We start from the raw sequence: 15,669 nt of genomic DNA, 5'->3' as shown, positions 1-15,669 counted from the left end.
ACTTAAAATTAATACGAATAATAAATTTTATATTAATTTAATTTTTTTTAAAAATATTTTAAGTATAGATATGGATGGCAAACTGTTTAATTTGACAATAAAATCATTCCCGCCATTTTGTCAAATGGTCGTCTGTTTTCTATGTTTTGTACAGGATTGTCTAAGGACTGTTTTTATTTTATATAGTGGCATTTTTGCCGCTTAGTAAAATAATATAAATAATGTACATCAAACAGGTAAGTGCAATTGAACTTCGATTCCATCATAAGATATATTTAGGATGAAAGCATTATGATCTTTCGGTAATATGAATTCAAGAAGTAAAAGTAAACAAATCACATACCCTTTTGATTTTAGTGACACATAACACACACTCTTAATTATAATCATTTTTATGATTATAATTAAGAATCGTCAATCAAAAGTTAACAATTTTACAAATGTTATGTATAGACTCAAATATCTCCACTGTAATGCTCATTGGAAAATAGATAAAAGTTTTGTTTCTGTGAAAAATATCAATAGCAAATGAAAGTAAAACACTTTGTAGCTTTTATTTGCTTGATAAACATTTTATTTAATAAGTTATTAGATATTATATGTCATTTTTACATATTTTTTGAAATTAATCCTTGAATTTTATTTTAGCATGAGTAAGAATTGTTTTGATCATTCAATTTACTTAATAAGAGATAAGTTTTCAGATGTTCTCATCTGTATAAAATATAAGCTTAATATACCTGTGTTAATGTGGAATAATAACTTTGTGTCATTTTTGGAAAAATACATATAAAGGAATATAATTAACTTACTAACTTCAAAGACTCATTACTATAAAATCTATTAATTAAGAAATCATTTCTGCAGTCTGTAATATCTATACATTAGCTAATAGGTATTACTGAATTGTTGATATTTTTTTTTTAATTATTTCAGGTTTAGTCATTGCATATTTAAACAGAAAAAAGATCTTATGGTTAGATCACTTCTTTTGTCAGTTTTAGCGGAAATTATAATGAGGGAAATGGACAAAATGTATTTTTATCATTTATGGTTTTATCTTGAATTCTGAGATGAATTTATGGTTGATACAAAAAAATTTAGCATATAAAATTAAGTATATTTTGAAGAAAATATATATTTAATGATGGAAATTAATTAATAGTAGTGTTCTGCTTATTCAATTAACAGTCAAAATCATACCAGCTTTTGAATATGATTATATGCCAAATTGTTCCAATTTACTGTGACTTCTTTCTCTAGTAATAAAAATGTTAGAATGTGAGATCGAACATATTAGTTTAAAAAATTGGAACAACCAATAAATGAATACATAATGTATTAGATATAAAATAAAGCAAAAATAAAAATGAAATATTGGCAATAATTTTTTAAAATTACGAAAACTTTCATAATTTTAAAAATCCAATTTCTGATATTTCATTTTTATTTTTGCTTTATTTTATATCTAATACATTATGTATTCATTTATTGGTTGTTCCAATTTTTTAAACTAATATGTTTTATTTTGCATTTTAGTTCATTTGTGTATTCAGACCTGAAGACTTGTTTAAGATCAAAAACATAAGTCGCTAATAAAAAAATTTACAACTGGAGATATAATGGTTTGTGGACATTTTTATTACAATTTAGATGCAGCTCATTTGTATTGCTGTAGAATTATTCTTTCTCTAGTGCCCATTGCTTTAACACTGTTGAGGTATTTACTAATTGAATTGAAATGTTTTTTGTCTTGAATATTCATCGATCTGTACATGGATTCCATGTTGAAAAATTCATTGCCTTTGCTTAATTTGATCATATAAATTCCAGGTATTCTACTTTCTGTCCTTGGTTCTTTATCTGGTCTAACTATCTGTATGATAGAGGGTAATTTCCTAATCCCAATTTGGATGTTATATTTTTTGCAATGGTACTATCACAGCAGCTATAGCTTTACCTGTAACTAGCATCTATTCCTTATTTCTCTCTGACTATTTTCCCTACTCAACTGTTCCATGTTTATCAGCTAAATGATTGCCAAATTATATCGAGCTATATTACTACTATTATGTTAATTAGCTTGGCTTAAACAGGTTTTAACTACCGTATTTTATGGACTATAAGACGCACTTTTTTCTTCGAAAAATTGCCTCCAAAATTCAGGTGCATCTTATAGTTTGTAGCGTCTTATAGGTATTTTTTTAAAAAATTGCTTAAAAATTAAGGTGCGTCTTAGAGTCCGTAGCGTCTTATAGTCCATAAAATACGGTAATCATTTTATAACTTTCTGTGTGTTTGGGTAGAACAAGCAGTTAAACAGATTTCCTGCTCTTTGTCATGGATAAGTTGAGTAAATGACTGTTCTTTTTTAGTAGGGCATGAAATACGAGTACTATTACTTTGTGTGCTGTTGAATCTTTTGAATACTAATGAATGTAAGAGTTGATGCTGCCTGGCTTTCTGTACACATTGGTACAATATTGTGTATTTACAACAAAAATTATGTTCACTTCTGTAAAAACTATCAAAGATTTTTTATATAATGCAAAAGAGGTAAAAATACAAATCTATTCAGAATCAGAATTTTTTTACTCTTTTTTTCCCTCTAACTTGAATTCTCTGTAACTCCTGCCCCTTGGAGCTTCAAGTTAGAGTAGTTTTACTGTATTTGATGTTGATAGTCAAGTTTGTTTCTTTTTAGGATTAGTGAGATGGATCTTCTAAAATATTTAGTTACTACATTTATTTATAAACTTCTTCAAAGTAATTTATCAACAGAGAATACATCTATACTTGGTACTGTATTAACAAAACAAACAATGAATAAATGCTATTTTCAGGAACCAAATTGTTTTAATCAGAAATGTTTTCATTTTTTTATAAGAACATCCTCAGCAGAAACTCTTTTAAATTGCAATTTAAAAGAGTTTCTGTTTGGTTCAAAACAATTTGTTTGGTTCCTGAAAATAGCATTTAAAGTACAGTCAAACCTGTTTTTATGCGCTCTTTTTATGTGCGATTTTTTTAATGCGAATTTTTAATTTGTGCGGTATAGTTGGTGACTAGTCTCGTGCGATTCGTCATGTCTTACGTTGACTTATTATAGCTAAATAAACTTATTATAGCATAAATGCACTTATTATAGTAATATTATTGCATGAATATGCGAAAAATGAAATAATTTACTTTTTAAGTCAACAAAACACCACCTGGACAAAAATATGTAAAACAGACGATAGACCAGACGATGTAGTCAAGTGCTGACATCTGTTGTCAATAAATTCTATTTCGTACGGTTTTGAGTTATTTTTTATGTGAGACTTTTTTTTATGCGGCCCCTGTTGACTGCATAAAAAAAATATTTTTTAATTGTGTCGCGAAAACTATTTTTTACAGCCATTCGTGAAGTTTCGTGAGATTTTTTTTTATGCGTTTTTTTTAATGCGGTCCCTATCCCCCGCATAAAAACAGGTTTGACTGTAATTTGTAATTTAAATTATCATCATTTTTTTTCAGTTTCAAAGAATTAATTGTTATTCAGTCATTGATGACTTTAATCAATAGTAAGCATTGATGAATGCATAAAGTTGCTTTAATTTATTTGTTAAATTTTACTACAGTAGAGCATTGATTATCTGACCTCTGATCAACCGTCACATTGGTTAACTGACCGCATTCTAGTCGGCAAATTCAAGTGTCCACTAGTGATGTGGCGCTACAATATTTGGCTATGTCTTGGTTACTGTTACTTTAATATTATTTTTGTTAAATGTTTGCATGTTTTAGCTGGCAACATTGGCTCGACCATGAAAAGGAGGCCGGTATTTAAACCAGGCTTAATTTTCAATTTTTTTCATTATTTTTGTATTTATTTTGTGCAAAATAAAGAAATAATTTTTAACGATACAATAGCGACAATTATTATTTTTAAAAAGTTTGTTACGTTTAACATTGATGAAAATTTGATGCGAAGTAGGTTAATAGCAATATACTAATTACATGGGATATACTAATATACTATACTAATAATGTATTTTTTCATACTTTTCGGTTATCCGACCGACCCCAGTCCCCAATTAAGTGTGGAGACATGTTACCAGTTTGTTAAACTGATTCCAATAGTTTTAATTTCATTTTGTGAACATTTTAGTTCTCTGAAATGGAAACAGATGACAACCTTCTGAGGCATGTTTTACTTTTTTGTTTCTGAAAATGTTTAAATTAGTTATGCAATGAATATTCGGTTACTATTCTGTATTCGGCCTATTTTTTGCTATTCAGCCGAATACCAAATACCTAAAAACAGGAGTAAGAAATAACAAAAACACAGTAAATTAATCATTTTGGTATTTAGATTTAATGTTATCGGGTTAGTGTTGTTTGTTTATATTTATTTATAACTTATAACCTGCACAAAATAAAAAACAAAATAATATTAGTCATATGTATTCACAATTTATAATTACAAAGATCAGCACATGTACACACCTATTCGTTCGAGAATTGTCGCACATCTGAGCGTCTGACCCTGCCTATCCTTCTTTTTAAGGGCTTGCTTGAGCTGCATTCTTACTTTGTTAGTTGCTCCTATGGTGCATTATTTTCTGAAAATTCAGTATTTTTATGACACAAACTTTAATACTTTAGAACTAATGCAGATTTCTAGGTATAATGTTCTTAAAATCCTTGGAAATGTTGGAATTTGTTTTTGAAAGAATGTTTGATTCAATTGAAAAATAAACTTGCCTAAATTGTATTGTTGAATTGGTATAATTTTGGTGTAAAACATTCATTATCTATTGATATATGTTAAAATTTCATGTATAAACCTCTCAAAGTCTGATATTTTCTAATGAAACCAAATGATTACTGGATTTAAATCAGACTACTTCATTAGTAATAGTAGCAGTAGAGCAGCCTGATTTAAATCCGGTAATTGTTTGGTTTCATTAATTTAAAATTTAACTTAAATTTTTATAGAACAAAGAGTATCCTTGAAAGCAATTGATAAAATATAGTATTATGAACTCCTGATTATTTATGAATGAATAGAAATATAAAGGAGTCAGTTTTAAATGTTTCAGTAAAAATAAAAAACTAACATATTTTACATATTAATTTCTAATAATACAACATAATTAAAAAGTAATACTTTAGACTTGTTGACAAGACTATGTCTTGTTTATAAAATCATACTGTCTACTGTCTTATCAGCTTAGAGGTATGAAGGAGTACATGTCAGGAGTTGAAATTTGGCAGAGTATTAGGTGCCCAAATCATGCGCACATAAAAAAAAAACCAGACTTGTAGGTAGTCAGGGGACCAAGAACTGAAACACAATAAAATACAAAATGGCGACACTCTCTACAAACAGGCAGTAGTGTGAGATTTGTGCATGTGTTGCTCGTTGGTAGGTTGGAAATATGAATATTGTGAAATCGAATTTTGACAAGCACGTGCGTTGGGAAGTTCGAAAAGCGAATGTTCCTAAATCAAATTTTGACAAACGAATCTTTGAAAAAAACCCATTTACCTGTCCTGTGTTATTCCCCACATAATTCTGGTCACCACATGCTAATCTTGACCAATTGACTGGTGATATCTCGTTTCATCATCGGAACTTTTTGAAACTAGATGGCGCATTGTTAATTTTATAATTTTATATTAAAACTAACTTCCGAAATAGAATTATTATTATTTTTTTTTTTTTTACATTTATTAATATATATATATTTTTTTGTCAATGCAAAAATTTCCCATTTTTTGAAAAAATAATGGTGGCTATTGTATCGTTTGCAATTATTTTTTTATTTTGCACAAACGAAAAAAAAATAATTGCAAACAATACAATAGCCATCATTATTTTTTTCAAAAACAGGAAATTTTTGCATTGAAAAAAATTCAACTTGGGGCGTCATGCAACGGAGAGAAATTTCAACATTCGATAGGTTCATTTCAATGAAAATGCATTGTGGATGACCTCGTGGTTGTGGCTGTGGCTGGTGAAGTTTGTATGATCGCACTCAAAACCAGCGATACCAAAGATGATTGGAGAATGAGAACGAGACTCGCCGTGAGCATTGAAGTGATTGCGCTTAGTAGTGAGTCTCCGAGACATAGTCTTGTCCTAAATACAGCCTTGTTGTTTTAGTTGTTTTAATTTTCATTTAAAGGTATCCATTTGATCCAAATGAATTATTTGTGTTCTAAATAAACAATTAGTTTAAGATAATAATGAGTTCATTTTTAATGAAAATTAGTCATGATAATGGTAATGTGATAATTGCATAAACAGTTATGTAAATAATGGCCTTAAAAACATGTGAAAATACCATGATAAATCAATAATTGATTTATCCTGTTATATTAATAATTAATATAGTAGGATTTATGTAAACAAATTTAATTGTAGTTAATAAATCAGAAGAGAAACAATTGTAACTAATCAGTAAAATTTAATAAATTTATATCATTTACACAATTTTAATTGGGTGTACTATAGATTACTCCCTATGGAATTTCAGGACGTTGATTATATATTTGAACTCAGGGGACCGAGATGAGTTCAACGGTACCCTATTTTTGGACCGGAGACGAAAAATAAAAAAGTTATCACACTTTTTAAATTTCCATACTTTTTTAATGCTCTCATGCAGACGGCACCGTAGTTGCTAGTATTGCCATCTTGCAGTAAAGTCTGCAAACCGTGACGTCGGACTACGGCCATCTCCCGGAGCGTTAAACACGCGATACGAGAGCGGAGAGAGCGGCGCGACTTCCGATCATCGCGTGATCGCCATTTCGGTTAAGGTTACTTATGGCAGCGAACATGGCAGCCCGACTGACCTCTCGTATGGGAGCCACCACACGCCGCCATGTGCTAAACTAGTTATCAATTCACGGTAGTTCTTGAACAAAGTAAAAAAAGGGGGGAAACGTCTACTAAAGGCAATTTTAACGGCAAGCACGCGACTCCCGATTGCGATAGCAAGGCCGACTTAGCGGAGAGCGACGCGACTCCCTATCATCGCGCGATTGCCAGAAAAAAGTATGATAACTTTTTCATTTTTCGTCTCCGGTCCAAAAGTAGAGTATCGTTGAACTCGTCTCGGTCCCCTGAGTTCAGATATATACCCAAACACACGAAATTCCATAGGGAGTAATCTATAGTATACCCTTTTAATTATATTTTTTTTATTTGTCTTTTTCACTTAAACACCAAATACCTTTAGCTTTTAATATGAAATGGATACAAAAACTATTCTATATATATGTTTTAACTCTCTGTGGGTGCTAAGAAGACCTTTTTTTATATTCATTATGGGTTTTGCAAGGTCTACAATGGGTACAGTCAAATGATGAGGAATGGGGTCTATGAAATATTTTTTGAGGTTTTTAACAGCTCAGATTCAATCTCAGGTTTCCTCTTTGAATAGCCAAAGTGGTAGGCTGACACCTTAATTGTTACAGCCATCTAGCTGTCACTATTCTGTATTTAAAGAAATTGGAAGAAAGGTAATCATACAAACAAGTCATCAAATGTTGGATTGAATTTTATCTGACTGCTTCAATTGCTGGATAAATTTAGAATGAAAGATATCACACTAACCTTATGAAGCTTTGCAAAATTTTAACTTACCACAAATGTTTTCGGTCCCCTTAGGACCTTCTTCAAGAGTGTATAAAATTTCGTTCAGAGATGATAGATTCAATAGGGATCTGGTATATCTCAGTTCCACAGGAAGATCGCTCAAACAACGCCTCCATGAGCATAAAACCGATATTGAGAAAAAGAAGAACAATACTGCCTTGGCTATATATGCCAGTGAAAACGGCATTACACCCAAATTACAACACGCAATCTTGATCCGGCAAACTCAGCAGATACATCATCTTAGGAATTTGGAGGCATTAGAGATCTTTAAAGTAAAACGCCAAGGCCTCTCAATCAATTTTAAGGATGAAAAACAGCTTTCGAGGGTGTGGCAGGCTATGTATGACCCAGCATTATAGTCGCTGACACATGCGCACGTCGTTATATGTTTAAATTTAAAAGAAAATTCGAAAAAGTGAAACACATCCGAAACAGAAATTAGAACGAAAAGGTTTTCTCTACTAGAATTCCACCTAAAGAAGGTCCTAAGGGGACTGAAAATGTTCGTGATAAGTTAAAAGGTTCATAAGGTTAGTGTGATATATTTATCAATGCTTTGTTTTTAAGATGGATTTTATTAGAATGAAAGACTGATTGTTGCTATACACATTCAAATAAGTTAAGGGAAACAATCAAACAACTTAAAATTTACTTGTACTGTACAGGCATGCCTTAAGTGAGCCTTAAATGCAATTTCTAAGAATTTATTAAAAAAACAAATTTTCTAGAAAAGAAAGTATGAATACTTTTTCCTTAGAATTAAAATCAAATGTGGATTTTTAAAAAGGCAGATTTATTGAAACATGTTAGATCAAAACAAATCATGTGAAAAGAGAATTGAATTTTTTCCAGACCTAAATCAAAAGCATTAAAAAATATTTATGTAGAAACAGAATTAGGCATATAATGATTTCTAATACAGTAAATTCTCACTAATTGGGACTGCTGTGTATTGGGAACATGTATTGAAAGATGGAAACATAAGAGATACTATAGGGCAAATCTCCTTTCCTTATATCCCACTGCTTTATTGGGACAGCATGTACAGTAAAGAGGAGTATGTGCTAATGTGCCAATGTTAAAAACCAAATGTACAATGTTGGAGGCCCACCAGTGGCCAAGTGGTTTCGTTTCCTGAACACTGGGAGTTCGGTTGTGAGTTCACACCAGGACAGGCTGGCCATGTGGAGTTATCTGGGTTTTCTCCACATCTGTAAGGTCTGAATAGGGGTCAGTTACCCTTAAAAAGACTTCCCAGAAGGCATTCTCCCTAGGCAGATCGTTCAAGTGTTGCATTGCCATAAATTAACTAAAGAAACAAAGTTGGATCACACAAATTTCAAAGCTACAGATGGGTAGTTATTGCAATGGAAACCAGACATGAAGTAAAATTTAAGAGGGCACACAATGAAAAAACAGTGCTGACACTGCAAGTGTCGAAGGGTGGAAATCAACTAAGTTGAATTGCTACAGAAATTTAATATTAATCAAATCTACAATGCAGATGAAACAGGACTATTTTACCATACCACCCCAAGTGTGTGTGTGTGTGTGTGTGTCTATATACGAGGTCTGTTCAAAAAATATGCGGACTGTTTGAATTGAGCAGCTCCAGTTGGTTCCAGGGGATCTGATTTGTGTTTGTGTCGCTAGGTTTGTACAGATCTCCTGGTGATAAAGCCGTTTCTCGATTACAGATATCTTTATTTGTTGATTAGCTGCACGGTTTTTAGTGAAGTGTGATTTTTTCGTTTGTTGGATTTCAGAATGAATGACATGAAGGAGCAACAACTTGCTGTGAAATTTGTGTTAAACTTGGAAACGAAGGTCTAATCATCCCAGTGGCATTGAAACGAAGGTCCACTCATCCCAGTGGGTGGGTGAAACGTCCCCCAGACTCAAAAAAGCTCGCCAAGTTTTGATCCAATGTCAAGGTGATGTTGACAGTTTTCTTTGATGTTAAGGGTGTTGTTCATCATGAGTATCTCCCCAAGGCTCCACATTGAACCAGACTTACTACATTGATGTTCTGAAACGTCTGAGGGACACCATCCGTCGCAAAAGGCCAGAAATGTGAAGGAGTGGCAACTGGTTTCTCCATCACGACAATGCTCCAGCCCATTCAGCCCTCAGAACTCGCGAGTTTTCGGCCAAACACTCAATCACTGTTTTTCCCCCACCCCCACTCACTTGATCTTGCTCCTTGTGACTTTTTCTTGTTCCCAAACTCAAAAGGCCCTTGAAAGAAAGAAGATTTGAGAGGATTCCCAAGATTAAGGCAAATGCGACGAAGGCGTTGGAGGACATTACAAAAGAAGCGTACCAGGACTGTTTCAACAAATGGAAACACCATTGGGGATAAGTGTGTGCGTTGGGAAGGAGAGTAGTTTGAAGGGAACCCAGACATGTAACTTCTACATAAAGTACATTTTGTTTTATGATGTCAGTCCGCGTATTTTTTGAACAGACCTCGTATACTCTGCAAGATACATTTGTATATATACTGTATATATACAAATGTATCTTGCAGAATATACAGGGTGGGCCAACGAAAACAAAACGGCAGAGTGTTCGTGTTTGTCCAAGCAAATCACTCGGACAGGTCAATTTTATTCTCGAGGAAACATCTTTTGCAATAAAGTTTTTGCGATTCTGAATACAACAGACAACAAAAAAATTTTAAAAACTCGTCTATTTTGTATTAACTAAACAAACATTTATTTTGAAAAAAAGTGTTTGTTTAGTTAATATTCAGAATCGCAAAAACTTTATTGCATAAGATGTCCCCTTGAGAATAGAGAGGTTTCAAGGTCGCATGTCACGTGATAAAACACACGTTTGCTCCGCCCATTCGCCATTTTTGTGGTAGTTTTCGCTCGCTTAGCTTGCACGTAGTCTGTTATTCGACGTCTTTTTTTAGTTTAAACGTACAAAAATACTGCAGTTCTATTATCATGGATTAAGTTAAAAAAGATTCTTTTCTTGCAAGCTATTCTAGCAGTCTAACAGGACGAGATGCAGCTCTGTACGAAGAGAAAATTTCGTTATGTCAAGGCGATCCATACGAAGCCAGTTTATCAGACTTCGTCGTATATCAAGAGTTGTGGCCGAAAGTAGAATTTGGTGACATTATAAACTATTTGGTTTTTACAACAAATTTCTACACCCTGTCACAAATGAAAGCTTATAAATCTTTAGAGGCCCATAACTATTTAACAAGTGGCTGGGTTTCTCCTGATATAAAAGTAAAAGTAATTAATAACAGCGAAGTAATATTGCTTGGAAAGATATGTTTTCTTTTGTTTGTTTAAACTCGTGTTTTTACGTATTTCTTAAGTAAGAATTTTTGTCTGAAAGTAAAAGTCTAATTAAAAACAGCCGTGGAAATTTTTTAATTCAAATTGTTCAGTACCTTTATATTCTAGTTGAAACTAGCATATAATAAGTCTACTTGCTTTTCGTTTTAACGTGTAATGTTTATAAGTTTGCACTAGCTAAAGCCTGAAATTACGTTAGTTATTCGTTTATAAATGCATTATACCTAACTAAATTAATATAAGCAAATCGGTAAACTCTTTTAGGTTTTAAAATATAACTTAGTGTTTATTAACGTAAATATTGAAATGAAATGTTTCTGACAAACTCTTGTATTGATATTCACTTTATTCGTAACGAAATTTTTCCGGTTAATTCTCGAGAGCCATGCAGTTTGCCTTCGTCGTGAAAGCTCCTCAGTTTGAGATCCTTGATGACAAATAATGCCGGGAATTTTAAAAAATGATGTTCCTTTGTTCTTGAGTGAACTAGCATTACACCCAATTACACAACAAATCACCATAGTGATATTCGCGACGAAAAAAACAACACAAGAACTCCAGTTAAAACGCACGTGAACACACACAAAACGTAAACAAGTCACAAACAGTCACAAAGATGGCGCTGGACAATTGCGCATGCTCATGACGTCACTCGTGATGTCGACATGAAACCTCTCTATAGAATCAACCTGTCCGAGCAATTTGCTTGGACGAACACGAACACTGCCGTTTCGTTTTCGTTGGCCCACCCTGTATATTGCTTTACTTGGTATATATATATATATATATATATACATACACACACCAAGTAAAGCATTATATACTCTGCAAGATACATTTGATAAATTTCTGCAAAAATAATTGTTTTTTTTTTTTTGTTAAAGGATTATATTTTAATATTTTATTTTTGAACTTGAATCTATTTACATATATGTATTCACCCTGAATATTAATTATATTTTTCAATAAATGGTTTTTGTCTTTATTGCTCATTTTTTATCTTAGATTTTGTCTGTTCCTTTAAAATTTGCATTATTGGGACAGCTGCTTAATCAGGACAAATTAGTCAGGTCCCAAGTGTCCCCATTAAGTTGACTTGATTGTATTTATTATGAATTTATTTTCTGTTCTTAAATAATTTATCTTATGTTGTCAATTAATGATATTAATTGATTAATAATAATTAAGTATAATTTGAAAGAAGTTTGTTTATATTTATTAAAATATTTCAGGTTATTATTCAAGGTTTCAGAAGTTATCGGGAACAAACTGTAGTTGAACCATTTAGTCCAAGACACAATGTTATTGGTAAAGTTTTTAATATTTACTTATTGCATATTTAAAATATAGAATAGAGGTTCTCATTTTTAAAACTAGAAATATTAAAAATTCAAATATTAAAAGATTTTCATTGTTTAGAGTGATCATAAAGTTCATATGCAGTTTACACTTAAGTAAGAAAACATATATAAATGTTAAAACTGCAGTTTGCAGGAAATATTTGATTTAGAGTAAATAATAAAGATTCAAAAAGTAACTTTGAAATAAAATTGTTTTTAAATTTGTATTTACAAATACCTGGGAATCAATCAGCATAAATGAATATTCAATTGCTTTCTTACAAAGTGCATTTAAATCATACCTAGTCAGTCTGAAAATTGGGCATGCTATCAGTGACAAATTGTAATTTGTTTCTTTTTGTTACTTTCAATAAAAATAAAATGAATAAAAGTTATACAGCAAAATCAAGACAGTGTCTTGTGCATAGGATAGTAGGCTATCCAGCATATACATTATGCCAGGGAAGTAGGTATCTTTGCATATTTCACACGTATTCTAGAGCAGTGATTCTTAACAGGGTGCCGCAGCCCCCTGGGGTCCATAAGAAGTTTGCCAGGGGGCTGCCAAATTATGCAAAATTTTCCTCAGAATATAATAAAAAGAAAATTGATGTATAATCGAATATCATATTGAAAAGTGAAATAAGAAAGATAAAGTTTTCCTATTTAGTTTTTTATTTTTTATTTCTTCCCACATACAACTTTGTTAGTACAGAAGAAATAAATGTAAATATGCTACTTACACCACAGTATTTACTTCTTTTATTCCAAAGCAATTGTAACAAACTATCAATGCTTGGAATTTTAAAAATAATTAGGAAAAATAGTAGGCTTAGTAGTAGGGTTGGAAAATTTAAATATTTTTGCAAAAGATATGCAAAATCTTTATGACAAGTTGTGGGTGTTTTAGTTTTAGTTTAGTTTTAGCATTGACTTTGGATCGATTTATCGACATGTTTCTTATTTTATTTTCTGTTAAAAATTAACGAGTTTTCATTTTTAATTGTGAAGTTTGAATGTTATTTAAATAGATAATGAAATAATAAAGTTATGATTTACATTTATTATATAAAAAAATAAAGCAATAATTAAAAAAATCAATTTATTATAGATAATTTAACAAATATAAATTATTATTAAAAATAATGGGGGTCACAAAAAATTATGAAATATTTGGTGGACTGCGACCATAAAAAGAACCACTCTAGAACCACTGTTCTAGTGTGTTTGTAGTTTTATGATTATCAAAGATGAAATTGAAACTGTTTTGTTTTTACAATTTTTTTTTTTTTTTTTTTTTTTTTGTAACTGTCTAAAACATTTTTTATGAATCTAAAATATATAATCATATTGAATACAGTAGACCCCCCCCATAACACAGTAGATACATTCCGTGTTATATGAATCCATGTTGTACGAGTCACTTAAATACATGAGCCAATCACAGCCCAGCACTTGTGCAGTTTAGGGGCTATGGCTGTTTGAAAGGTTTTCTTCCATAAAATTAATCAATTCTAGACTAATTTGACTCAACATTTCCAAATCACATATAATTTTTTGGGAATAATCCATATAAACTATGCTATAAACAAAAAATTGTAGGATTACTTACTGAGTATGCACCATTCGATGATGCCATTGCTTAAGTTTGTTTTCGTCGCGGAGTGGCTCATCGAATGGCGGGCGCGTGTTCCCTGATAAGTTATTTTTCTGCGAAAATTTGCTGAACTTTGGAGAGACCATTAATAAAAAGTATAATTTTTATGGCTGTGAATAATAAATGTTTTTTAGTAGGTCCAGTGCTTGTTTAAACTCAACGGTTTGTATGATATCTACTATTGGTCCAGATTCGACCAATCCTGTCGCAACACCAGTTGGCGAAGACATTTTACCATGTTATACGAGTCTCTTTTAGCGTGTTATATGAACACGATCGCAATTTCTCCGCTGTGTTATATGAACCTGTGTTATAGGGGGTCTACTGTATATAAATTTATACTGTAATTACAATAGAAATTTATACTTTATAACAAAATAAATTTTGGGGTAAATTTTTACACCCTCCTCAATTTTTGATGATTACTTGATTAGTAGAGATTCTTAGTAGTAAAGAAGTTATCAAAATAAAATTTCTGTAGAAGTTATAAAAACTGACTAATTCTGTTGAATACAATTAAAACAATTGACTAATTGATTATTTACAATTGTGCCAATTACTTAAATTCCCTCATGCAGTCTTCATGCTGCTGCATGACAAGTCACAACTTAGTTGTTGTTTAGGCTAAAAATCGATAGACTGATGCCAAAATTCAGTGTAACTTTATACAACATGTATCACAAACAGTTTTCAAAACTGAAGGAAACTTTAATCAAACTTGAATATAGGACAAGAGTGATTTCCCCCTTTAAAAACTGGGTAAAATGTTGACTAATACATTTACTTTTGTTTTATACAGCATTAGTTTTGAAAATGTATTATTACAATATAAGAAGTTTTAATATTTTTGTATTTTACAACAATTTTCAATTCAGTTTACAGGTTTATTCTTTCATGAGTCATTGTGCATATTTATCTTTCTATTGAATTAGTCTATTATATAATGTATCTGTTGGCCAAAAAACTAATCTTTAAAATAAATGAGTGGTCTCAAACTATGGAGATTATATTGCCAAGCTATAGTTAAATATAAAGATACAGTTAATCTGGCATAATAATAAAACTTCACAGCAGGATTTAAACTGGGAAAAAATTTTCTGTAGCATTTTAGCTAATTTTACTAAAAAAGTTATAGCAAAATTTTTAATTTCTCATCTGTGAGGCTGCCCAGAACAATACACAATACATTATTGTCTAAACTTATTCTTATAGATACTGTATTATTACAGTGTACTGCACAACCAATATAACCCACATTTGTTACAACCCACAACTGTCATAAATTATTGAACAATCCTTCTTGGTTTTGATTCACATTAGGCAACAAATGCTGAATGAAAATCAAATTCTCATTTTGGGGGCCATTTAGGGAGATATTTAACAAGTTACTGACATTTTTTACATCCAGTTTCCAATTGGAGTTTTTGTTAATGTTACTTCACCAAAACCGTTTACACTCAACAGTGTGCATTGGATGTGAAAGAAGAAATTCAGTAACTGTTGATATAATATATCAACAGTTATTGAATTTCTTATTTGACCTTCTCTCAGATTACCCCCATATTATGAGTGTAATCTGAAAGAAGGTCATTTACAACTATCACTTTATAAACTTTAACCAATGACATATCCTTATATCTGACAGCAACAGATTTTTTTTAAACAAATCTCACTCTGTCAGAAATTGCATTTTTAAAA

General features: G+C 31.3%; 1 protein-coding gene across 1 annotated transcript in view; it reads left to right on the top strand.

The window, feature by feature from the left end:
- Positions 1–81: 81 nt before the first annotated feature.
- LOC136988743 (structural maintenance of chromosomes protein 3-like) overlaps positions 82–15,669 on the top strand; it is an 82,471-nt gene continuing 66,883 nt past the window's right edge. Inside the window, 2 exon segments of the mRNA XM_067286707.1 lie at positions 82–236; positions 12,207–12,282. Of these exon segments, the coding sequence (XP_067142808.1) occupies positions 222–236; positions 12,207–12,282 (91 nt within the window). The 5' untranslated portion in view covers positions 82–221.

Source organism: Centruroides vittatus, unplaced genomic scaffold (assembly GCF_030686945.1).
Source record: "Centruroides vittatus isolate TY-2023 unplaced genomic scaffold, ASM3068694v2 scaffold_386, whole genome shotgun sequence".
NCBI lineage: Eukaryota > Metazoa > Arthropoda > Arachnida > Scorpiones > Buthidae > Centruroides > Centruroides vittatus.
Note: the sequence above shows the minus strand (reverse complement) of the source record. Positions and strands in the feature narration are given on the sequence as shown.